Source organism: Sphaeramia orbicularis, unplaced genomic scaffold, assembly GCF_902148855.1.
Source record: "Sphaeramia orbicularis unplaced genomic scaffold, fSphaOr1.1, whole genome shotgun sequence".
In the NCBI taxonomy this organism is placed as follows: Eukaryota; Metazoa; Chordata; class Actinopteri; order Kurtiformes; family Apogonidae; genus Sphaeramia; species Sphaeramia orbicularis.
The window spans coordinates 144,890-170,313 of record NW_021941568.1 but is presented as its reverse complement, the minus strand read 5'-3'; the positions used below and the strand labels follow the sequence as shown (position 1 = coordinate 170,313).

At 41.6% G+C, this 25,424-nt stretch overlaps 2 protein-coding genes across 3 annotated transcripts in view; both read right to left on the bottom strand.

Moving 5' to 3' along the window:
• Positions 1-531, bottom strand: part of LOC115416117 (disintegrin and metalloproteinase domain-containing protein 9) — a 27,708-nt gene extending 27,177 nt beyond the window's left edge. For both annotated transcript variants that reach the window (XM_030129829.1, XM_030129830.1), the window contains exon 1: positions 143-531. In XM_030129829.1, the coding sequence (XP_029985689.1) occupies positions 143-203 (61 nt within the window). In that variant the 5' untranslated portion in view covers positions 204-531. The remainder of the gene's footprint in view (positions 1-142) is intronic.
• A 2,395-nt stretch (positions 532-2,926) lies between these two features.
• On the bottom strand, positions 2,927-25,059 carry ercc6l (excision repair cross-complementation group 6-like). The gene is made up of 5 exons (XM_030129805.1): positions 24,901-25,059; positions 22,526-22,570; positions 15,100-15,386; positions 9,936-11,340; positions 2,927-6,106 (listed from the first exon to the last, which is right to left on the bottom strand). Exons 1-5 carry the CDS (start codon positions 24,939-24,941, stop codon positions 4,048-4,050), a joined length of 3,837 nt encoding a protein of 1,278 aa, XP_029985665.1. The 5' UTR covers positions 24,942-25,059; the 3' UTR covers positions 2,927-4,047.
• Positions 25,060-25,424: the final 365 nt, after the last annotated feature.

Below are 25,424 nucleotides of genomic sequence, written 5' to 3'. Positions count from 1 at the left end.
GAACACAAGCTCTGGGTCTGAACCGGAGTTCCGGGTCTCACCGTGAGCCCAGGTACCTTCCGGTAACCCCCCCACCCCCCTTTTTCCGGACCCCGGTGACCCGCTCTGGCTCTGGGTGGACGTGATGCGTTCAGGTTCTCACCTCTGCAGTCAGACTTTCCGCAGATCAACAGCAGAACCAGACCCACAACCACAGCTCCCATCTCATCCGGATCACACCGAGTCCTGGTTGCTGTGGGTCCCCCTGCCGTGGACCCGGCTCTGTCCCGGGTCAGTGTGTCTCTTCTTCGTGTGTCTTCGGCCTCATACACAAACCAGGGCGCTGCTTTTCTTCTTCGGTCGAGCCATGATCCTGATCCTGATCCTGATCCTGGTTCTGATCCCGGTTCTGACCCTGGTCCGGGTGCGTCCCGTCCTTCTGATGGTCCACTACAGTCCGGACTAAAGTGTAAACCAGGTCTAAAGTGAGTCCGCCTGATCCCTGATCCAGACCCGGATCACAGCGCGTCCATGTCTGAGGAATCCTGGTCCACTTCCGGTGGAGACCTTCAAAATAAAAGCCCCCAGACCAGACGGAACCGGTTCAACCCGGGTTTATTTCTGGTCCGGGTCATGTTAAAGACAGACAAAAAAAAAAAAAAAAAAAAAAAAGTATAAGCGACAATAATCCCTGAAACCTGTGACTGAGCCACTTGGGTTTCAACACACCATATACATACATACACACACACACACACACACACACACATATATATATATATATATATATATATATATATATATATATATATATATATACATACATATATATGTATGTATGTATATACACACACACACATATATATACACACACACACATATATATATATATATACACACACACACACACATATATATATATATATATATATATATATATATATATATATATATAGTGTGTGTGTGTGTGTGTTTTTATGGGTATATAATGTGGGGGTTTTTTATATGTAGTGTGTTTTATGGCTCTAACTTTACTCTTAACAAAGTGTGTTTGTGCTTTTATTGTGAAATCCGGTCGGTCCAACAGGAAGTGTGTGTGTGTGTATTGACGTCCTGGTGCCTGACAGGAGGCGGAGCCTGCGCACAGGACGTCAACGCCATCTGTCGGTAAAACAGCAGACAAGGTGAAAGGACGCCTCAGCCAATCACACGCAGACTTTAACCCTGGTCACCGATTGGCTGAAGGACAGGAGGCGTTCAGGTGCATCTGTAGAACAGCAGGCGTTCAGGTGCATCTGAAGAACAGGAGGCGTTCAGGTGCATCTGTAGAACAGGAGGCGTTCAGGTGCATCTGTAGAACAGGAGGCGTTCAGGTGCATCTGAAGAACAGGAGGCGTTCAGGTGCATCTGTAGAACAGGAGGCGTTCAGGTGCATCTGAAGAACAGGAGGCGTTCAGGTGCATCTGTAGAACAGGAGGCGTTCAGGTGCATCTGTAGAACAGGAGGCGTTCAGGTGCATCTGAAGAACAGGAGGCGTTCAGGTGCATCTGTATCTTAAACTGGTATCCAGGTGTGCTTTTCAGGCACACTTTTCACTGTGTGTTAAAAAACTTCATATTATTTTTCACAATTTAAATAAGGTTAGAATTCAGCAGTTGTTCATGATCTTTAAAATTCTGTCCACCAACTCAAATGTGCACATTATAAACAAAAGAAAATGACCAGACTGTCATCTGTCGGCCAGAGTGCATAAAATGCACTATTTCTGACATTAGAACCCCTGTTTTTAAATCCTGCTTTTACTCAGATCTGTTCTTCATTTGAGAGGGGAGGCGCTAAATTAATTTATTAACCTTGTTAATGTTAGAGTAAATCATTGACATATGCCAGGCTGAAAAAATCTAATATGTAATCCAATGTTTATGTAGTATTTTGAAAACAAATAAATAAATAACATTTTTTTGCATTAAAAAATGTAGTGACATCATGATGAAAAGAGATCATTAAAACCAGGGCTGTCCAACTCCTGTTCGTTCAGTTCCATATTCAGCTGAATCTGATCTGCAGTGGGCCGGACCAGTGAAAGAAGAACAGAATAAACTATAAATAATGACAACTGCACATTTTTGTCCTTGTTTTAGTGTAAAAAAAAAAAAAAACATTAAATTATGAAAATACTTACTTTTATAAACTACCCCCCCCCCCCCCCAAAAAAAAAAACAACAACTGAAAAAACTGAAATTTAAATTAAAAAACATAAGAAAATTTAGTGCAATTTTAACAACATTATTCCTCCACTTCTCATTAGTCCATGTGCATTCTGGATCAGATCTCCAAAGACACTAAACACTGAGGAACAGGAAGAAAAGAGTTCAAACTGGACTGAATTTAATACAGACATTTCAGGTTGGACACATTTGTTCAGGTTAGTCACATTTTATTGGTACAGGAGAGTTTGGAAATGGAAAGATTTTCATCATTTAATGTGATTTTTTGCACTAAAACAAAGACAAACATTTTAAGTTGTTAATGCTACATTTTTTTGGGCTTAATTCATGATTTTTTTTTTTACTTAATTGAAGATTTTTTTGGGCTTAATTCAAGATTTTTTCCTTAATTCAAGCAAAATTTTTTTGCTTAATTCAAGACAGTGGAAGTTTTGCACTTGGCAAAAACATCCCAGGGGCCGAACTGGAGCCTTTGGTGGGACGCATGTTTGACAGCCCTGGTTTAAAGGTGAAAAATAATGTAAACTGAATGATTATTATGATGATTTACAAAAATAAAATCAAATTACACCAGAAATAATAAATCAATATATAATATTTAATAGTTTGATTTATAGGTGTGCATTTTACGCACACTTGGTGACAGATGCTAGTATTTTTGAACATTTGACCTAGCGCCAAAAATAATAATAATGCAAATTAACCGATGTTGGAGTTCATCATAGACATATGCCAGGATGAAAAAATCTAATATGTGATCCACTTTTTATGTATACTGAAAAAAAAATGTGTTTTTTGCATCAAAAAAATGGTTTGTTTCCATTACAAATGTGATTATTTTCTAAAAGATGAGACATTTGTTTCATATCTGCATAGTGAATTTAAACTTTTCTTTGCTGCCAACCTGCAATCGACCAATAAGCCCTCTTTCCTGTGGGAAAGGTCTACAGCTTATATACGGGGACTAATCATAGCCTATGCAGCTACAAAAAGACAGAAATGAACAGAGCAGCAACGAAAACTTGAAAAAGACTTGGAGGATATTAAGAAACCACTCAGCAGATCTATCGACCCCCTACTGCTTCAAAGAAAATGTGCGACACAGGCTGCGTTGGACACCTGGTTAACTCGAAACTGTTCTTCTTTTCTCAAAGCAGAGGTTATATGAACAAGGTGATACACCCAGCACATATTTGTGTCGTCTCATTAAATCTAAATCAGGACCCCAAACGATAGTTTCTGTTGTGGATGGAAACGGTGCTAGACATTATGATAACGTACATATTAACAACACTTTTATTCACAGCTGTATGAATCAGATAAATCAGAAGATGCACTTAAAGAAATGGAACTATTTTTCAAGGATTTAAATCTACCTACTATCTGTGAGGCTCAAAGATCTGAAGTGAATGCACCCATCACTGAGGAGGAAGCACTCTTTGCTCTTCAGAGTCTTCAGTCAGAGAAGTCACCGGGGCCCGATGGTCTGAGCAGTGCATTCTACAAGGGCTTCCAACATTTGCTTATAGACATTATTGCACAAGTGTGTGAAAAAGGCACACTTGGTGTTCAGTAAGGGCCTTGGTGGACGGGATACTGGAGGGTTAAAGAACACACATGAGAACCTGAAGTTCAGCAGGAACTCCTGAAGAAACAGTCAAAGGTTCAAAGGTTCAGGTGCGGAGGAACTTTTAATATTGAAACATATTTAACACATGGAGGTTTGAGCTGAAACCAGAGTCACGGTCTGAAACTGGTGGGTCGGTTTCTGCCGGTTTGTATCTGTTCTAGTCATCCTTTAGTCCAGCATAAGAGTCCTGGACCGGGTTCTGATCCCAGTTCACCTGCGGCTCAGTTGTTGGAACAGGTGGATGACCGTCAGCTGGAGCTCCGAGTCTCCAGGTCTGATGTCCACAGCTTTCAGGAAACAGCTGAGCGCCTCCTCCAGTTTCCCACCGCTGCGAAAGGATCGTCCTCTGCTCACCAGACCCTCGTAGTCCTGGGACTCTGGGACCAGGTCTGACGAGGCCTCCTCCGCTGCGCACCGCTCCATCATCTCCGTGGATTCCAGCTCTTCTTCTGCGGTCGACTCCTCTCGGTCGTCCTCTTGGTCGTCCTCTCGGTCGTCCTCTCGGTCGTCCTCGGTGTTTAACGTCTCCCCGGACGGCTCGTCGCGCATCAGACCTAAGGCGTTCTCTTCTTCAGCCTCGGTGGAACTCATCAGCTCGTCCTGGTTTTCCATGTCATCAATGATGGACAGGATGAAGGAGCGACGCGAGGCCACAGATGTGTTCCCTCCGACGCTCTTCCTGGATCGGACGGGTGTGGACTTTGGAGTGGACGCTCTGAGCAGCTGAAAGGATCGCTGAAACTGCTGATCCTCGTCCTCTTCATCGTCGCTGTCGGAAATGACGGCTGTTCTCTTCTTCTTAAAGGCCACCACCGAATCGTTTGCCGAGGTGTCCATTTCACAGACGTCGTGCGTTCCGTTGTGCCGTCTCTCCGAGAGCGACTTCTGAACGTCGAAGCTTCCGTCGGCCTGGAGCTGAAGCAGCAGCTTCCTCTGCTCGTCTTCAGCTCGGTCGTCGTCCTGGACGTGGTCCCCGTCGCTGTCCTCCAGCTGTAGATTAAAGCCCTCAAAGGACTCCAGACCCGGGTTCTCCGTGGACGACGTGTCGGCTCTGGAGCCAGAACAGGACGTTTGGAACAGGGACAGACTTTGGTTCTGGAAAGGACAGACGTCAGCGCAGTCTGTGATGGACTTGTCCTTTTGGGAGGTTCCGTTCAGGTGCTCCTTGGTGTCATTTGCTTTAACCCACACCACACTTGGGTCTCCGTCTTCCACGGCCTCTTCATCTGCTTCAGGGTCCACAACCATAGACGACCCTGGTTTGGTGACCTCTAGGACCACCGGGGACTCCACTGAACTGTTGTGGTCCAGGCCTGGTTGTTTCTTTGGATCGTTGTCATCAGATATTTCGATCACGTCTTCTCTCAGGGTCTGGTGGTTTGTCGCAGACTTGTCCGGCTCTTCCACGTGTCCTGATCCGTTTCGCGGATGCGCGGGACTGGATTGTGGGTTTCTGGGTTCGTTGGGGTCAGCTGGTTCCCGGGTGGCTTCGGTATCTCCAGACAGAACCGAACTTTCCTCAAACAGCTTCGGACTTGCTGAGGAATCTCCTTCCACGTAACCGCTCTCCTTCCTCTGTGGTTTTGGAGAGTCCAGGTCTGGTTGGTCTGTCGGACTCTGGGCTTGAGTCAGGTCCATCACCTCCTCACTCAGACTCTCTTCAACACCCCTGGCTCCAGATCTAGACTGGTTCAGCTCTTCCACATTTGCCGATCGATTTACATTTGGTGGAAAAGCAGGACTGGACCTCAGGTTCCTGGTCTTGGTTTGGTCAGGACTGGACTTCAGGTTCCTGGTTTTGCTCTGGTCCACCGGTTGCTGGAGCCAGGCGGCTTCTGTGTTGGAGGCCACGCTCCGGGCCAGCTGCACCTGCAGCTCAGACTCGGCCTCCATCAGCTCCTGGGCCTTCTGGACCCGGCCTTCGATGTAACAGTGCTCCTCCTGGTCCTCCACGGCCTCGTCGTCGCGGTTTACGTTTACGGAGAACATGAGGTCGTGGTCAGAGATGCCGAACATGCGCATGGTGTGAAGGTGAGCAATGTGTCGGTCCAGCTGGGGGTCGGTGCGACGGTGTCTGGAGTGCAGGTCCTGAAGCTGCATCTGGGTCCTGGACCGGTCCACGTCCTCCAGGGTGAACAGCTCCTTCAGATCCTGTTTACTGAAGTAGCGGAACGGGTTCTTCTTGTCTCCGGTGTTCTGTCTGATCAGAGAGTCTTTGAACACCTGGCGCCGGTAGATCTTCTCCTCGACCGTTCCGCAGGTGATCAACCTGGAGGGGACAGCACATGCTCAGTACTGGGGTTGTGTCATGTGACCATATGTCCCGTTTCCACTGCGTGGTATCGGCTCGGCTCGACTCGGCCTTTTTGCGTTTCCATTACGAAAAAGGACCTGGGATCTGGTACCTGGTACTAGTTCTTTGGTCTCACCTCTGCTGAGGTTCCAGGACTGGGGACCAGATACTAAACTGTGATGTATAAACACTGCAGACCACTGATTGGTCAGACAGTTTTCTGTGCCCCGCCCTTTTACGTAAACAGATGTGTTAGTGGACAGTAAACCTGTGGGTCCATGAATCCACATGAGAACAGATGAACTAGACCAGGGTCGGTCCAGGAGCTTCAGTCTGTGGTGGAAGACGGAAACATTCAGACCAGACAACAGGCAACGAGTGAGTTTATCAGCAACTCTGAGCAGCCGACACGGAAGTAACGCACCGCATCGCTATGACGACCAGGTACTGGAAAGTCTGGAGTATCTGGAATGGAAACGGTCTGAGGGAATACTGAGCCGAGCCGAGCCGAGCCGGTTCCACGTAGAGGAAACACGGCAATAGACGTCATGAGAGGTTTAAAAAAAGCCTTTTGTTTCTTCATATTCTGTTCTGTTTGTGACAGGGGGAACAGGTTGGAAAGCTACGTAGATGGTCATTCCATATGAAATCAACAGATTTGAAGAACATTTCCCACCTGACCCTCTCAGATTTGTCTACATTTTTACATACTTCTAGTACACAGGTGTCAAACATGCAGCCCGGGGCCCAAATCCGGCCCGCCAAAGGGTCCAGTCCGGCCCTGGGATGAATTTGTGAAATGCAAAAATTACACAGAAGATATGAACAATCAAGGATGTTCACATAATTTTAGGGCAAATTCAATCTAAAGTGGGTCAGAGCAGTAAAGTACTATCAGAATAACCTATAAAGAATGAAAACTGCAATTTTTTCTCTTTGGTTTAGTGTAAAAAAAAAAAAAAAAAAAAAAAAAAAAGTAAAATTACACAAAAATGTTTACATTTACAGACTAACCTTTAACAAAAAATATGAACAGGCTGAACTGTCTTCAGAGAAGTCTGTGGAATTGTACTAATATTCTGCCTGTTATTAAATGTGTGTTTTTGTAGATCCACTGTGATCTGTACGTTGTGATGCACATGTGTAAAAGATAAACGGAGGTGGAATATTGTTAACATTGCACTGATTTTTCTTCAGAATTTTCAGCTTGTTCATATTCACCCATGTTACGTTCAAGTACAGTTTGTAGATGTAAAGATTTTCATTATGGAATTGTACTTTTTTCACTCAAAAACAAAAAGAAAACTTTGGAGATGACATGATTTCTAAATTCTGATTCTGTTATTTATATTATTGTCCTGGTCTGGCCCACTTCAGATCATATTAGGCTGAATGTAGAACTGAACTAACACCAGTTTGACAGCCCTGTTCTAGTGCATTATATATGATGGGAAAATCCAAAATTTCAAGGCTTAATTGTAAATGGTTCCAAATAGGCCACAGGCCAGGATGGTCCCTCATGCACCCCCCCCACAATCCTATAAATGTGGTATCATTGGATTCCTTGGGATGTTTAGATTACAAATGTAACTGGTAACAGTAAAAAAAACTGGGACTCACTGGGACATATCAACAGTTTTATTGACCTACTGTAAAACAGATAAAATGGCTGAACGGAAAATCTGTAATTTTACCATTTGATACAAAAACTCATTAAATCCTAATTTTTTTAGATAATTGAACATATAAAGCACGAAATAAAAAACTAATTGTATGCTTTGTTGAGCTGCATTATGTAATAAATTCCCATTATGTAATAAAAGTTCCAAATGTAATAAAAATGTCCCGTCATCTTGTAATAAAGCTGCATTATGTAATAAACTGACGAATTTTGTAATAAACTACATCAATGCATTATATAGTAAATTTTTTCACATTATGTAGTAAGTTATTACAATTTGAGAAATTTATTACAAGATGCACTTGACACATTTTTATTTTCAGGAAAATGTAATGTGCTAAATTAATCTTTAAACTGTGTGGTTAAAGTTCTGATTCCATTACAGGGTGGGGAAGCCAAATGTACACTGAACGTTTAGTTGTTTTTTCTCAGCAGACACTACGTCAGTTGTTTTGAACCCAAACATATACTGATGTCATAATCATACCTAACACTATTATCCATACCTTTTCAGAAACTTTTGCCCATATGAGTAATCAGGAAAGCAAACGTCAAAGAGTGTGTGATTTGCTGAATGCACTCGTCACACCAAAGGAGATTTCAGAAATAGTTGGAGCGTCCATAAAGACTGTTTATAATGGAAAGAAGAGAATGACTATGAGCAAAACTATTACCAGAAAGTCTGGAAGATACTATTAAAGAAGAATGGGAGAAGTTGTCACCCCAATATTTGAGGAACACTTGTGCAAGTTTCAGGAAGTGTGTGAAGGCAGTTATTGAGAAAGAAGGAGGACACATAGAATAAAAACATTTTCTATTATGGACATTTTCTTGTGGCAAATAAATTCTCATGACTTTCAATAAACTAATTGGTCATACACTGTCTTTCAATCCCTGCCTCAGAATACTGTACATTTTTCTTCCCCACCCTGTACCTGGAGCTCCTGTCACTAATTTCTTCTAAATTGCTCTGAAATTATATTAATTTGGATTGTTATTACATAATGAACCATGTTATTACAATTTTTTTAAATAAAAATGTGTCAAGTGCATTTTGTAATAAATTTCTCAAATTGTAATAACTTACTACATAATGTGAAAAAATTTACTATATAATGCATTGATGTAGTTTATTACAAAATGCGTCAGTTTATTACATAATGCAGCTTTATTACAAGATGACGGGACATTCTTATTACATTTAGAACTTTTATTACATAATGGGAGTTTATGACATAATGCGGCTCAACAGGCCTTATCATTTATTTTTTAAATAATGCATCTATCCTTATGGTCTCTACAGATATACTAGAGTAAAGTATGACATAAACATATACGAGAGTAAAGTATGACATAAACATATACTAGAGTAAAGTATTAATACAGAATTTAATACAGACATTTCAGGTTGGTCACATTTGTTCAGGTTATTCACATTTTATTGGTACAGGAGAGTTTGGAAATGGAAAGATTTTCATTATTTAATGTTATTTTTTGCACTAAAAGAAAGAAAAAAATTAAGTTGTTAATTCTAGATTTTTTTGGCTTAATTCAAGATTTTTTTTTACTTAATTGAAGATTTTTTGCTAAATTTGAGATTTTTTGGGGCTTAGTTGAAGATTTTTTTGTAGTTAATTGAAGATTTATTTTTTTTGGCTTAATTGAAGATTTTTTCCTTAATTCAAGCTAAAAATTTTTTTGCTTAATTCAATTCAAGACTGTAGAATTTTTGCACTTGGCAAAAACATCCCAGGGGCCGAACTGGACCCTTTGGCGGGACACATTTGGCCCCCGGGACGCATGTTTGACACCCCTGCCCTACCTACTTCAAATGGTCATAACTATGGAACTACTTACAATTAAGCCTTGAAATTTTGGATTTTCCCATCATATATAATGGGAGTTCCAAATGTAATGTAAAAATTTAGAAAAATCTGAGAGGGTCAGGTGAGGACCACATGATGAAATTATATGGAATGACCCAGATAAGAAACAACTCTACATTTTCTATAATTTGGCAGAAGGTAAATGCTGCACCTGCACCTTCTAACTCGAACCAAAGCCTGAAGATGTTCCTCTCATTTCACCAGGTCTACTTAGGTTACTCTGTTGGATCAAACGTACCTGTAGATGATGACGTTTTCGGTCTGTCCGATGCGATAGGCTCGGTCCACGGCCTGAGCGTCGGTGGCAGGATTCCAGCTGGGATCGTAGATGACGACTCGGTCGGCGGCCGTCAGAGTGATGCCGACTCCGCCCACCTGAGTGGTGAGCAGAAACACTGAATAGCGCTGGTCTGTCTGGAACAGAGCGATCCGTCGTTCTCTCTCTTCCTTCTGAAGGATGGAACCGTCCATCCTCACCACTCTGAAGCCTCGGTTCTTCAGGATGCGTTCGATCATGTCCAGAATCTTCCTGTAATGAGCGAACACCAGCGTGCGATGGCCTTCCTCGCGGAGTCTCTCCAGAAGTTCGACTAGAAAGACCAGCTTCCCAGACTCGGATATTAATGTCTGGTCTGGGACGTTGTCGATGCCGTGAACGTCGGCCTCGTGGCCTTGGCTTTGGTCCAGACCTAACTTGGCCATGGCTCCGGCAGACAGCAGTCTAGGATGGTCGCATAACTTCTTCAGGATGGTGAGCTGCGCTAACGGCGAGCGGCTGGTCATCAGCAGCTCCTGGATGTGGTCCAAAGAGATGAACTGCCTGTAGATGCTCTCCTGGACTTCACTCAGGTACGTCCACACTATCAGATCGTTTTTTCTAGTGAGAGTCGGCATGGAGGCTCTAAAGGTTCCTGGAGGATCTGAGACTTGGGGGTCGGGGCTGTCTGAGTTCTCCTTTTGAGGCGGGTGTGTGTCTCGTGTTTTGTTTTTCTGGACATGTGCTTTGGTTCGACGCAGAAAGTAGGGTGCAATGATTGACTGGAGGTTTTCGGACATCCTGAGCCCCAGGGCCTTTTCCCCGGGCGTGGCGTCCTTCATCCGGGCCCGCGTGATTGGGTTCTCGTACTCGGTTTTGAAAGTTTTAGCGGTGCCAAGGAGTGCACCTTGGCATGCGAAGTTGAACAGAGCCCACATTTCTTGCAGATTGTTCTGGACAGGCGTTCCTGTCAGTAGGACTCTGTTTTTAGACGGAATGGATGACGCACACTTGGCGGTCTTGGTGGTGGTGGACTTTATCTTGTGGGCCTCGTCTAGTATCACGTAGTCCCAGCAGAACTCTCGGCCCTGGTGAGACGCCAGGTCCTGCCAGTTGTGGAGGAGCATGCTGTAGGTGGTGATGAGGACTCCGCCTCGTCTCTGGACCTTCTCCAGGTTCCTGGTCCGGTCTCGTGTACTGGTTCCGTGGAACTCCTTCACCCTCATGCCAGGCGTCCACTTGGAGAATTCCTTAGTCCAGTTGGTGATGAGTGATGTTGGCACGATAAGCAGCGCATGTTTGAGTAGCTCGCCGTCGTACATGCCCGACAGGAACGCGATCACCTGGATGGTTTTTCCCAGACCCATGTCGTCGGCAAGAATTCCACCTGCAGGAGCCAACGACACAGAAGGAACCGGTTAAACTTCAGTCTACTAGTCACTATCAGTCAATCAATCTTTATTTATGTAGCACTTCTCATACATTAACGGTGTAGCACAAAGTGCTTTACATATAAGTTTAAAAATCAGTACCCCCCCCCCCCCACACACACACACACACACACACAGACATACTTAAAAAGACTAACTGAGCACAAGAGGACCAGAGAGTAAAAATAAAAGAGTAAAAGAGGAGGCGCTGTCTCAGGGAGCCATCCGCACCAGGAGGCAGCCGCCGACCCCGGCAACCAGGCGCCAGCGACACAGCGCCGCATCCCGACCAGTGAGAGAGGGCCAACTGCCACCGCATCGCAGCAGCAGAGACCCCCACCCACCAGAAAGGAGCAGACCCCGGTGAAAGAAGGCGCCACAGCCACCGGAGTCCACAGCCCCCCCCCACTGCTTCCTCCATGGAAGACGTAGCAGTGGGATTGAGGAGATCCTCGAAGTATTCCTTCCACCGTCCGACAACATCCCCAGTCGAGGTCAGCTCCTCCCACTTCCACTGTAAACAGTGTTGGTGGTGCACTGCTTTCCCCTCCTGAGGCGCCGAACGGTTTGCTAGATTTTCCTCGAGGCTGACCGATAGTCCTCCTCCATGGCCTCCCCAAACTCCACCCAGACCCGAGTTTTTGCCTCCACAACCGCTCGGGCAGCAGCATGCTTGGCCTTCCGGTACCCATCAGCTGCCTCTGGAGTCCCACGAGCCAACAAGGCTCCATCAGACTCCTTCTTCAGCTTGATGGCATCCCTTACTTCCAGGGTCCACCACCGGGTTTGGGGATTGCCGCCACGACAGGCACCGGAGACCCTGCGGCAGCATTAATTGTGCTGAAATTGTTCATTTTTGAGCTGAAAAAAATAGTTTATATGACCATCAACATGTTGAACAGAACTGAAATCCTGTACATTTGCAGAACTGGCATTTTCCAACACAAAGTTCAGAGTGTTCCCAGAATATATTAAGTAGCCTGCACTAAAAAAAAAAGAGTAGCCTGCACAACTTCATGTGTTGAGTTATCGCGGGGCAGAATGCGCCACCTTGCATTGCAGGCGTGCTTCACCTGGGGGGGTTTGAGGGCATGCCCCCCAAAGAAAATTTTGGTAATTTGGTGTTATTTGGTGTCCTCTGGAGCATTTTAATTGTGTAATATTACTTATTTCTAGCACTTCTTTTGTCATGAGATTTGTGTATTTAAGTACAGATTTCCATCCAAATGTGACGCTGAAAAATACACAGTTATGGAGCTGTTTGAAGTACACACTTTTCATGCAAAGTGCACTTTCACCAGTAGTATGTGTTTCCTCTGTATTTTGTCATTTCACTCATTCATAAAAGTTAATCGAACAAATAAAAAAGATCTGTGAAATGTTGACATTCATGACCTGAGATGTATTTGAGTAACGTTTGTGCAGAGAACAACAGTTTGCAGCATAGGTCTAGATGTACTGTCGGTAAATACCCGTTCTCTGCTTCTGTATTAAACCAAACAGTGTCTGCTGGCCCTTCATGATCTCTTGCTTCCTCTTGGAAGACACTATCTGAAATAAAACAATCACAGTTTTACTCTCATCAGCACCATTTCCATTCCTGCCCTTACTGCATGCTTCATGCAGACTTCTGTTGTTTTCTTTTTTGACTAATTCGTGGTACAAAGCTACACGGAGCGCACTCGGCTGTTTCTGGAGACTTCCAGTGCTTCGGGATCATTCGGTTCGCACTTCCGGCCAAAACAAAGATGGCGTCATGTGGAGTAAAAGTTGAGAAGACGACGAACGAAAAATTGCAATTATTTCAACTTTTAAGCTATGTCGTCTCAAATTGGTAAGAATATTTCATTTAGATTGTTAAAAAGTAACCTGCGGACAGGAGGAGGGCAATCTGCGATTCTACAGGCGCTCTGGGGACACTCTGAAAGTTCCTTTGGGGATTCACTTATATTGATTTCTTATGCACAAAGACAGTGTGTGTGTGTATTTGGACGTCACCTTTGCGTCCGTCTCAGTAACAGTAGTTGTTATGTGTGTGTGTGTGTGTATTTGGACATCACCTTTGCGTCCGTCTCAGTAACAGTAGTTGTTATGTGTGTGTGTGTGTGTGTATTTGGACATCACCTTTGCGTTCGTCTCAGTAACAGTAGTTGTTATGTGTGTGTGTGTGTGTGTGTGTGTGTGTGTGTATTTGGACATCACCTTTGCGTCCGTCTCAGTAACAGTATTTGTTATGTGTGTGTGTGTGTGTGTTTTTGGACATCACCTTTACATCCGTCTCAGTAACAGTAGTTGTTATGTGTGTGTGTGTGTATTTGGACATCACCTTTACATCCGTCTCAGTAACAGTAGTTGTTATGTGTGTGTGTGTGTTTTTGGACGTCACCTTTGCGTCCGTCTCAGTAACAGTATTTGTTATGTGTGTGTGTGTGTGTTTTTGGACGTCACCTTTGCGTCCGTCTCAGTAACAGTAGTTGTTATGTGTGTGTGTGTGTGTGTGTATTAGGACATCACCTTTGCGTCCGTCTCAGTAACAGTAGTTGTTATGTGTGTGTGTGTGTGTTTTTGGACGTCACCTTTGCGTCCGTCTCAGTAACAGTAGTTGTTATGTGTGTGTGTGTATTTGGACGTCACCTTTGTGTCCGTCTCAGTAACAGTAGTTGTTATGTGTGTGTGTGTGTGTGTGTATTTGGACGTCACCTTTGCGTCCGTCTCAGTAACAGTAGTTGTTATGTGTGTGTGTGTGTGTATTTGGACGTCACCTTTGCGTCCGTCTCAGTAACAGTAGTTGTTATGTGTGTGTGTGTGTTTTTGGACATCACCTTTGCATCCGTCTCAGTAACAGTAGTTGTTATGTGTGTGTGTGTATTTGGACATCACCTTTACATCCGTCTCAGTAACAGTAGTTGTTATGTGTGTGTGTGTATTAGGACATCACCTTTGCGTCCGTCTCAGTAACAGTAGTTGTTATGTGTGTGTGTGTATTAGGACATCACCTTTGCGTCCGTCTCAGTAACAGTAGTTGTTATGTGTGTGTGTGTATTAGGACGTCACCTTTGCGTCCGTCTCAGTAACAGTAGTTGTTATGTGTGTGTGTGTGTATTTGGACGTCACCTTTGCGTCCGTCTCAGTAACAGTATTTGTTATGTGTGTGTGTGTGTGTTTTTGGACATCACCTTTGCATCCGTCTCAGTAACAGTAGTTGTTATGTGTGTGTGTGTATTAGGACATCACCTTTGCGTCCGTCTCAGTAACAGTAGTTGTTATGTGTGTGTGTGTATTAGGACATCACCTTTGCGTCCGTCTCAGTAACAGTAGTTGTTATGTGTGTGTGTGTATTTGGACATCACCTTTGCGTCCGTCTCAGTAACAGTAGTTGTTATGTGTGTGTGTGTGTATTAGGACATCACCTTTGCGTCCGTCTCAGTAACAGTAGTTGTTGTGTGTGTGTGTATTAGGACATCACCTTTGCGTCCGTCTCAGTAACAGTAGTTGTTATGTGTGTGTGTGTATTAGGACGTCACCTTTGCGTCCGTCTCAGTAACAGTAGTTGTTATGTGTGTGTGTGTGTGTGTATTTGGACGTCACCTTTGCGTCCGTCTCAGTAACAGTATTTGTTATGTGTGTGTGTGTGTGTTTTTGGACATCACCTTTGCATCCGTCTCAGTAACAGTAGTTGTTATGTGTGTGTGTGTGTGTGTGTATTTGGACGTCACCTTTGCGTCCGTCTCGGTACAGGCTGTAGAGGAAGGCCACCCCCTCCCTCTGGTACTCGTACAGTTTGTCGTGCAGCTCTTTAAACAGCATTAACCCGCTGTGGTCCACGTCCACAAACTCCTCGTCGTCCTCATCCTCAGAGTCGTTCTCAGCCAAGAACGCCTCGATTCGCTGGATCCTGCCTCGCAGTTTTTCGCTGGGCTGACATTCAAAAGCCTCTTTGAACAGTTCCAGGGCCTTCATCATGTCTCCTGCTCGAGCCACGTCCTTGGCTTCTTGAACCAGTCTGAAAAAAAAAACAAAAAAACAACAATGATACAGAGGCTCAAAGACCAGACCCACACTAAGGCAAGAATCTGGGGATATGACACAACTCACAATACTAGGATCACCATACAATAGATCGCAATATATCATGATACTGTCAGTCAAGCAATTTTGTGTTTGTTTCATTGTTTTTTTTAAGATTATTTTCTTGAAGAATTGAATTCCAGCAGAAATCTGCATAAATATTAAACACATTTGTATTTGATCCCAACAGGATCTAATGTTCTATCACCAAATGTTCCAACTGTGTTCAAACTGAAATTCTGTTTTCCAGACATTCCAGTTTCAGATCCTGTTCAAATGTTCAGATTCTATTAGTTCACAACTAACATCAGAACAGGATTTGAGTTCAATCCCAACAAAGGAACCAACATCCAAGGGTGGGAATCTTTTACTATCTCATGATTTGATTCTGATTTTTGGGGCTACGATTCGATCCAAAAATCGATTTTCAACACAAATCAGTTTGATTCATAATGATTTCTGCTTCAGTCTACAGGTGTGCAAAGGATCCTCCTGATCTACTCCAGTCTAGCTGCTAATCGCTAACCCTAAACCTAACCCTAGCCACTAATCACGCTAATTGCTAACCCTAACTGCTAATTGTGCTAGCTGCTAATCGCTAACCCTAATTCAGGGGTGTCAAACTCATATTAGTTCAGGGGCCACATTCAGCCTAATCTGATCTGAAGTGGGCCGGACCAGTAAAATAATAAAAATAATAGGATAAGAACTTATAAATAATGTCAACTCCAAAGTTTTTCTATGTTTTTGAGTGAAAAAAAGACAAATTCTGTAATATAAATGTTTACATCGACGAAGTGTACTTTAACATAACATGAACAAATATGAACCTGGAAATTCTTAAGAAAAATAAGTGCAATTTTAACAATGTTCTGCCACAGTGTATCACTTATACATATGCATTACAACTTACAGATCACAGTGGGTCTACAAATACACAAAACAATTAGTAACAGGCAGAATATTGGTACAATTCCATGTACTTCTCTTAAGACATTTGAGGTTGTTCATATTTGTTCAGGTTATACATATTTTGCTTGTAAAAGGCTAGTCTGTAAATGTAAACATTTTTGTGTAATTGTCCTTTTTTTTTGCAGTTTTCATTATTTATAGGTTATTATGATAGTATTTTACGGGTCTGACCAACTTTAGGTTGAACTGACCTAAAATTATTTGAATATCCTTGATTGTTCATATCTTCAGTGTAATTTCTGCACTTCATAAATTCATCCCATGGGCCAGACTGGACCCTTTGGTGGGCCAGATTTCGCCCCTGGGCCGCATGTTTGACACCTGTGCCCTAATTGCTAATCACACTAGCTGCTCATCGCTAACCCTAACCCAGGGGTGTCAAACATGCGTCCCAGGGGCCAAATCCGGCCCGCCAAAGGTTCCAGTCCGGCCGCTGGGATGAATTTGTAAAGCACAAAAATTACAGGTTCCACATACAGAACAATGTGATCTCAACTAAAATAATAGCATAATAACCTATAAATACTGACTCCAGATGTTCTTAATTTAATGTGAAAAACATATTACATTACAGCTATAAATAATGAACTCCAAATTTTCTCTTAGTTTTAGTGTAAAACCTAACATTTAAATTATGAAAATATTAACATTTACAAACTGTCCTTTAACAATAAAATGTGAAAAACCTGAACTTTTGAAAGGGAAATTTTAACATTATTCTTCCTGTTATTAAATATTTGGTGCCTTTGTAGATCCAGTCTGTAATGTGCATGTATAAATGGTCAGTTGAGGTGTAATATTGTTAAAATTTCACTTATTTTTCTCAAGAAATTTCAGTTTTTTTCAGGTCATTCACATCATTTTGTTTGGATAGTTTGCAAATGTACATATTTTCATAATTACCTCCGCCAAAGAGGTTATGTTTTTGCCAGGGTTTGTTTGTTTGTCTGTTTGTTTGTTTGTCTGTCCGTTAGTGTGCAACATAACTCAAAAAGTTATGGACAGATTTGGATGAAATTTTCAGGGTTTGTTGGAAATGGGATAAGGAAGAAATGATTAAATTTTGGTGGTGATCGGGGGTGGGGGGGCCCACTGATCGTTAGTGTGCGACATAACTCAAAAAGTTATGGACAGATTTGGATGAAATTTTCAGGGTTTGTTGGAAATGGGATAAGGAAGAAATGATTAAATTTTGGTGGTGATCGGGGGTGGGGGGGCCCACGGGGGAGGTCCACTGATCGTTAGTGTGCAACATAACTCAAAAAGTTATGGACAGATTTGGATGAAATTTTCAGGGTTTGTTGGAAATGGGATAAGGAAGAAATGATTACATTTTGGTGGTGATCAGGGGTGGGGGGGCCCACGGGGGGGGGGCCACTGATCAGCCTTGGTGGAGGTCTGCGCTCTCCGAGTGCTTCTAGTTTAATTTTGATTGCACTAAATTTGGACTCGTCATTATTTACAGGTTATTATGCTATTGTTTCACTGGTCTGGCCCACTGGAGATCAATTTGAGCTGAATGTGGCCCCTGAAAGAAAATGAGTTTGACACCCCTGCCCTAACCGCTAATCATGCTAGCTGCTAATCGCTAATAGCGTGAGACTGCCGCTAATTTTTTTTTTTTTTATTTGATTTTGGACATTTTAAGTCAATTCTGAATCATAGTGAACTAGAAGCACTCTGAGAGTGCAGACCTCCGCCAAGGCTGATCAGTGCCCCCCCCCCCGTGGGCCCCCCCACCCCCGATCACCACCAAAATGTAATCATTTCTTCCTTATCCCATTTCCAACAAACCCTGAAAATTTCATCCAAATCTGTCCATAACTTTTTGAGTTATGTTGCACACTAACGATCAGTGGCCCCCCCTCGTGGGCCCCCCCACCCCCGATCACCACCAAAATTTAATAATTTCTTCCTCATCCCATTTCCAACAAACCCTGAAAATTTCATCCAAATCTGTCCATAACTTTTTGAGTTATGTTGCACACTAACGATCAGTGGCCCCCCCCGTGGGCCCCCCCACCCCCGATCACCACCAAAATTTAATCATTTCTTCCTTATCCCATTTCCAACAAACCCTGAAAATTTCATCCAAATCTGTCCATAACTTTTTGAGTTATGTTGCACACTAACGGACAGACAAACAAACAAACCCTGGCAAAAACATAACCTCCTTGGTGGAGGTAATGAGAATGACAATTTTTATATGAATTGATTTTTTGGCACACCCCTACGAACATCTTCCTCTCCGACAATAAAAAGAGCTTTTAGGAAGCTTCGGATAAACATTATTGAATAAAACAGTGTTAAATAATAATAAATAAAATATAAACAAAAAAGAAAAAAACTAAAATGAACCTCCACAATATCTTCATTTGAATAAATACCTTAAAATATCGATACAGTACTTTTTAATATCGATACAGTATTGTGAATTGAAATATCGTGACATATCACAGAACAGATATTTTCTTCCAGCCCTCGTCACATGACACTTGTTTTTCTTCAGAAGTGTTTGGTTGTTCTTGTTATTCACAGTTTGAAGGAAACGTTAGGTCTGTAAGAAAATATCGGTTCTGCAATATATTGCGATATTTCATTTCACAATACTGTATCGATATTAAAAAGTACTGTATGGATATTTTTAGGTATTTATTCAAATGAAGATATTGTGGAGGTTCAGTTTTGGTTTTTTGTTTATATTTCATTTATTCTTATTTCACACTCTTTTATTCAATAATGTTGGTTCCTTTGTTTGGATTGAACTCCAATCCTGTTCTGATGTTAGTTGTGAACTAATAGAATCTGAACATTTGAACAGGATCTGAAACTGGAATGTCTGGAAAACAGAATTTCAGTTTGAACACAGTTTGAACATTTGCTGATAGAACATTAGATCCTGTTGGGATCAAATACAAATGTGTTTAGGATTTATGCAGATTTATGGTGGAATTCAATTCTTCAAGGAAATAATCATTTAAAAAAAAGAAACAAACAAAAAATTGCCTTTTTAACAGTATTATGATATATCGTGATATATCATATGGTGATCCTAGTATTGTGGTTTGTATAGTATGTCCAGATTCTCTCAGATACACACCTCTATTTGTAGATCCACTGGGATCTGGATGTTAGAATGAACTGGGGATGTAACAATTACCAGAATAACGGTAAAATTACAGTTAGTATTATCGTTTAAATTCTAATTATCATGATAACCGTGTTTGATTACCGCACTTTTCCAGAGAAAATGCCTATGTACAGATCTGCTTTTATGTCAAATATGAGTATAGTTTGAATTTATTACAATTTTAATTTTCTATACCTAATATTTGGAACCAATATTCACTTTTAGAGTCTTTGAAAAGGTTCATTAAGCATCTGTGTGTTATTTATGCAATAAAGTATATACATTTTTCAAATCGGATTTTATATATTTTTATGTTTTTATAGTAGGTTAAAGTGAAAAAATAACAGACAGATGATGTAGATGAAGTTGTGCTGAAAAAACAGATCCCAAACATGGGTATAGTAAACATTTGTTAATATAGTATATAAAGGCCAAATCAAAAGGACTGAAAAACAGACAGAATAGACTCAGACCACTAAGGGTTAATATTGGAATGGTTCTGACACAGAAGGGACAGTGGGACTGTTATTATATTTTATTTATTTATTTTTTAATACAACTTGGTTCAATTCAGTGTGTGTATTCGTACTTTTTGAACATTTGGAGCACAATTTCAACAATACCGTGATAATAATGAGAACTGTGATAATTTTGGTCACAATAACTGTGATCTGAAATGTTCATATGGTTCCATCCCTAGAATGAACATGTAGAAACGATCAGCTGAGCCTGAACACTGGTCACATGACACTGGTTTTTCCTCAGAAGTGTCTGTCTCTTCATGTTCTTCACAGTTTGAAGGGAACGTCAGGGCTGCAAACACTTTCATCATGGAGTTTAAATGTGTTCAGGGTTCTCATTGGACCGGGTTAGGGTTTGGCCCACTTCAGCTCAGATTGGGCTGAATGTGGAACCTGAACTACCATGAGTCTGACCCTAACCCTAACCCTGGTCTAAACCCTAATCCTAACCCTAACCCTGGTCTAAACCCTGACCCTAACCCTGGTCTAAACCCTAATCCTAACCCTAACCCTAACCCTGGTCTAAACCCTGACCCTAACCCTAACCCTGGTCTAAACCCTGACCCTAACCCTGGTCTAAACCCTAATCCTAACCCTGGTCTAAACCCTGACCCTAACCCTGGTCTAAACCCTAATCCTAACCCTAACTCTGGTCTAAACCCTGACCCTAACCCTGGTCTAAACCCTAATCCTAACCCTAACCCTGGTCTAAACCCTGACCCTAACCCTGGTCTAAACCCTAATCCTAACCCTGGTCTAAACCCTGACCCTAACCCTGGTCTAAACCCTAATCCTAACCCTAACCCTGGTCTAAACCCTGACCCTAACCCTGGTCTAAACCCTAATCCTAACCCTAACCCTGGTCTAAACCCTAATCCTAACCCTAACCCTGGTCTAAACCCTGACCCTAACCCTGGTCTAAACCCTAATCCTAACCCTAACCCTGGTCTAAACCCTGACCCTAACCCTAACCCTGGTCTAAACCCTAATCCTAACCCTAACCCTGGTCTAAACCCTAATCCTAACCCTGGTCTAAACCCTGACCCTAACCCTAACCCTGGTCTAAACCCTAACCCTAACCCTGGTCTAAACTCTGTCAGAGTATCCGAACCTCGGATGAACACTTAGTTCTGGTCACATGGTGACATCAGTGGCTGGTGTGTCCACATGTTCATATATTTTTCACCCATAACACTCTACTGCCTCCTAGTGGTCAGAATCAGACATTAGTGTCCAACAGCTTCATGTTTCAAGGCTCTAATGGTTTTGGATTTTTCATTCTCGTTTAGTTTTATTTAGTTTGGACTTTTTTTTCTCTCATTCAGTTCATTTTAATTCGTTTTTAGAGCAGGTTTGATAGTTTTTATTAGTTTTCATTTTTCTCTAAATGCTTAGTTTTAGTTTAGTTTAGCTGTAGTTTAGTGTTAGCTTAGTTGTAGTTTAGTTGTAGTTCAGTTGTAGTTCAGTTGTAGTTCAGTGGTCTCTTTTCTCTTCTTCTCTGTGCTCCTATTCAAATCAATCCCAGACAGGACTCTGCTGCTTTAGTCTCCATGTTTCCAGGTAGAGTGGGGACCAGAAGACGACTGGAAACCACAAGTGAACACAAGTGACGGAGCAAAAAGTGTCGTATGGAGACAGCACAGAAAACTGAGAGAGACAAAGAAATCCATTGAACATCAATCTGACATTGACAAAGACCAAAACCAAGGGAATTTGATCCAGAATTTTTATCTGTTTTAGTTAGTTCAGTAAACACACAATACAGTTTCAGTTAGTTATGGGTTTTTCTTTTAATTATAGTTTTTATTTATTTCAGTTAATGAAAATGTTTTTACAATTCTAGTTTTGGTCATTTGGTTAGTTTTCGTTAACGTCCAATTCAAGTTTTTTTTTTGCTTATTTTAAGAGTTGTTTTTTTTTTGCTTAATTCAAGATTTTTTTTCTTAATTCCAGTTTGTTTTTTGTGGAATTCAGGATTTATTTTTTTGCTTAAGTCAGGATTTTTTTTCTTAATTCAAGGTTTTTTTTTTGCTTATTTTAAGAGTTTTTGTTACTTATTCAAGATTTTTTTTTTCTTAATTCAAGATTTTTTTTTTCTTAATTCAAGATTTTTTTGCTTAATTCAAGATTTTTTTTTTTAATTCAAGATTGATAAATCAATTTTGTATCAATCTGACATTGACAAGGACGAAAACAAAGGGAATTTTATCCAGAATTTTTATCCGTTTTAGTTTTGTAAACACACAATACAGTTTCAGTTAGTTATGTTTTTTTTCTTTTAATTATAGTTTTTATTTATTTCAGTTAACGAAAATGTTTTTTCAGTTCTAGTTTTGGTCATTTCATTAGTTTTCATTAATAACCTTGTCCTGTGTGCCCCCCCCCGGGCGGCTCAGTGGTACAACAGGGTTTGATGGGACATTTGAAGTCCATCATGTGATGTCATCGTACCTGTTGTAGCAGTCCATGTCCCCATCTGTGTTCATGGACAGAGACCTGTGAAGACAAGGATGGACTTAGAACGAAGGGCAATGAACGAATTTATGCTGAACAGAAGATAGACAGAAACATGGACACATTTAAATGGAACTATCCAGAAAACTGAAAAAAAAAGTCAAACCAAAAAAGAACAAAATAACTAGAAAAGCACTCAGAGAGCGCAGACCTCCGCCAAGACAGATCAGTGAAACAACTGAAAATGTGTTCTGAAACATTAGTCTGAGCCAAATATGGTAAATGTGAACGTACCCTTAAACTGTTTGATCATTCATTTTTTGTTCATACTTTGTCATTTTCGTTTATCTTATTGTACTTTTTTATTGTTATGTTTTCCTGCTTATTGTTTGAATGAATACTTGAATTTATATGTGACCCTTATTTCTATTAAATATTACATCTTTCGACTTGTTAATTATCACTAAAGTTTCAATAAATAAAGAACTCGGTGGTTTAACATCTGTTTTCTCCAGATTCCAGTGGTCTAGTATTGATTTACAGTTCATTTGTTTGGGGTTGACTTACTTTTGATACGATTGTTGTCTATGTACAGTTTATGCTGCGTTTCAGTCCACCTGTAACTGGTGTTTTTCCAAACTTCTACTGCTGTAAATGCACTGGAATGTCAGTCAAACCTGTGACTTCCACCCGTGAACTCGTACTAGAGATCAATGTTCTCCCAGTTCTGAGTTCTGGTGTCATGTAGCAATGACGCCCCCCCATGGATGCAGTGTTTATGTAGATCGCAGGTGTCAAACATACATCCCAGGGGCCAAATCCGGCCCGCCAAAGGGTCCAGTCCGGCTCTTGGGATGAATTTGTGAAATGCAAAAATTACACTAAAATCTGAACAATCCTTTTAGTTCAGGTTCCACATTCAGACCAGTTCAATCTGCAGTGGACGGGACCAGAAAAATACTATCAGAATAACAGAGAAATAATGACAACTGACAATGTTTCTATTTGTAAATGTAAATATTTTCATGTATTTACACTAAACCAAGGTATAATTTTGCAAAAAATGTGAATCATCTGAACAAATATGAACAACCTGAAATGTCTTAAGAGAAGTCAGTACAATTTTAACAATATTCTGTCTGTTATTAAATGTTTTGTGTGTTTGTAGATCCACTGTGATCTGTAAGTTATAATGTACATGTGGAAATGATAAACTGAGGCAGAATAGTGTTCAAATTACAGTTATTTTTTCAGTTTGTTCATGTTATTCACATCTTTTGAAAGGATAGTTTGTAGATGGAAACCTTTTCATAATGTAAATTAACTTTTTTTTGCTCTGAAACACAGAGAAAAGTTTGGAGTTGACATTATTTATATATTATTATGTTATTATTTTACTGGTTTGGCCCACTTCAGATCAAATTTAGCTGAATCTGGCCCCTAGACTAAAATGAGTTTGACAGCCCTGATGCACATTGTTTGTTATCTCTGCCAGGAGGTATTGTAATCACTTTGCTTTGTGTATTCGTTTGTTTGTTTGCAAAAAAACTCAAAAAGATATGGACGGATTTTCATGACATTTTCAGTAAATGTTGATACTGGCACAAGGAAGAAATTATTAAATTTTGGTGGTGATGGGGGGGCAGATCTGTCATGGCGGAGGGCTGCGCTCTCCGAGTGCGTTTCTTGTTAAAACAATGTGTTGCTCTGACATTATTTATCTGCAAATGTTCTGTATAATCAGCAGCTGCTCCAGCGTTAGCGAGTTTTCAGTCCAGTGAGTGCAAGAATAAACAAGAAAAGCACTTAGAGAGCGGCTCATTCTTCCTCGAGCCAGTACCAACATTTCCTGAAAGTTTCATGAAAGTCCGTCCATAACTTTTTGACTTATCTTGCTAACAAACAAACACACAAAGCAAAGTGATCCCAATCCCTCCTGGCGGAGGTAAAAATACAAATACCATCAAAGGTAGAACAGCTTCTCTTTCCTTACGCTCCGTTTTTCCTCCTCTGTTTCCCTCAAATAACCAAAGAACAAACACCTCTGGGGCAGAAATGACTATAAATGAACATAACCTAGGGTCCACCATGCTGGTTTGTTTACGTCTAAAAACCCTAACCCGAGCTCCCACACTTCTTTCCTTTCACTCAGACAGTTTGGTGTGGCTTTGCCTGGAACGCTACAAAGTCGTGAGTTGTGGTTTGAAGTCGTAACCCTAAGCCTAACCCTAACCCGGCCTCAAAAAACGGCCCTGAACGCAGCATTAATGTACAGTTGATTTTACAGTCATGCTAATGCTAACGTTAGCATGGCTCAGCCGGTGTTACGTTAGCACATGAGCTAACACCGAGCTAACAGTTACAGCACGTACTTGTTCAATCTGTCGGAGATTTCCGTAACTTCACCCTCCATCCTGCCGACGTTCACCCGCAGACGAGCAGACAGAAACCAGCCTGTTCTTCTGTGACTAATAATTCCAAATGTGTTTAGTGTTTTAATCCAAATGTTTCCACTTCTTCTAAACACTTCCGTTCACTGTTATGATGGTTTTGAACCCGCACTTCTTCCCCGCCTTTTTTTAATCCAATCGTGGACACGTTTAGTGACGTCACAGGAGCGTTTGCGAATCAGACCATTCGGGGCGTGTCCAGTAACCGGCACAGCCAATGAGCAGCGTCAAAGAGTAGAAAAAGCGCGAGATGAATCCCTGTTTTCAGTCCAAGATGGCGGACTGAACGGATCCGCCTTTATTTTATTGATTATTTTATTCATTCATTCATTTTCTGAACCCGCTTTATCCTCACTAGGGTCACGGGGGTCGCTTGGAGCCTATCCCAGCTACATCCTGGACAAGTCGCCAGTTCATCACAGGACTGAACATACACACTGTCACAT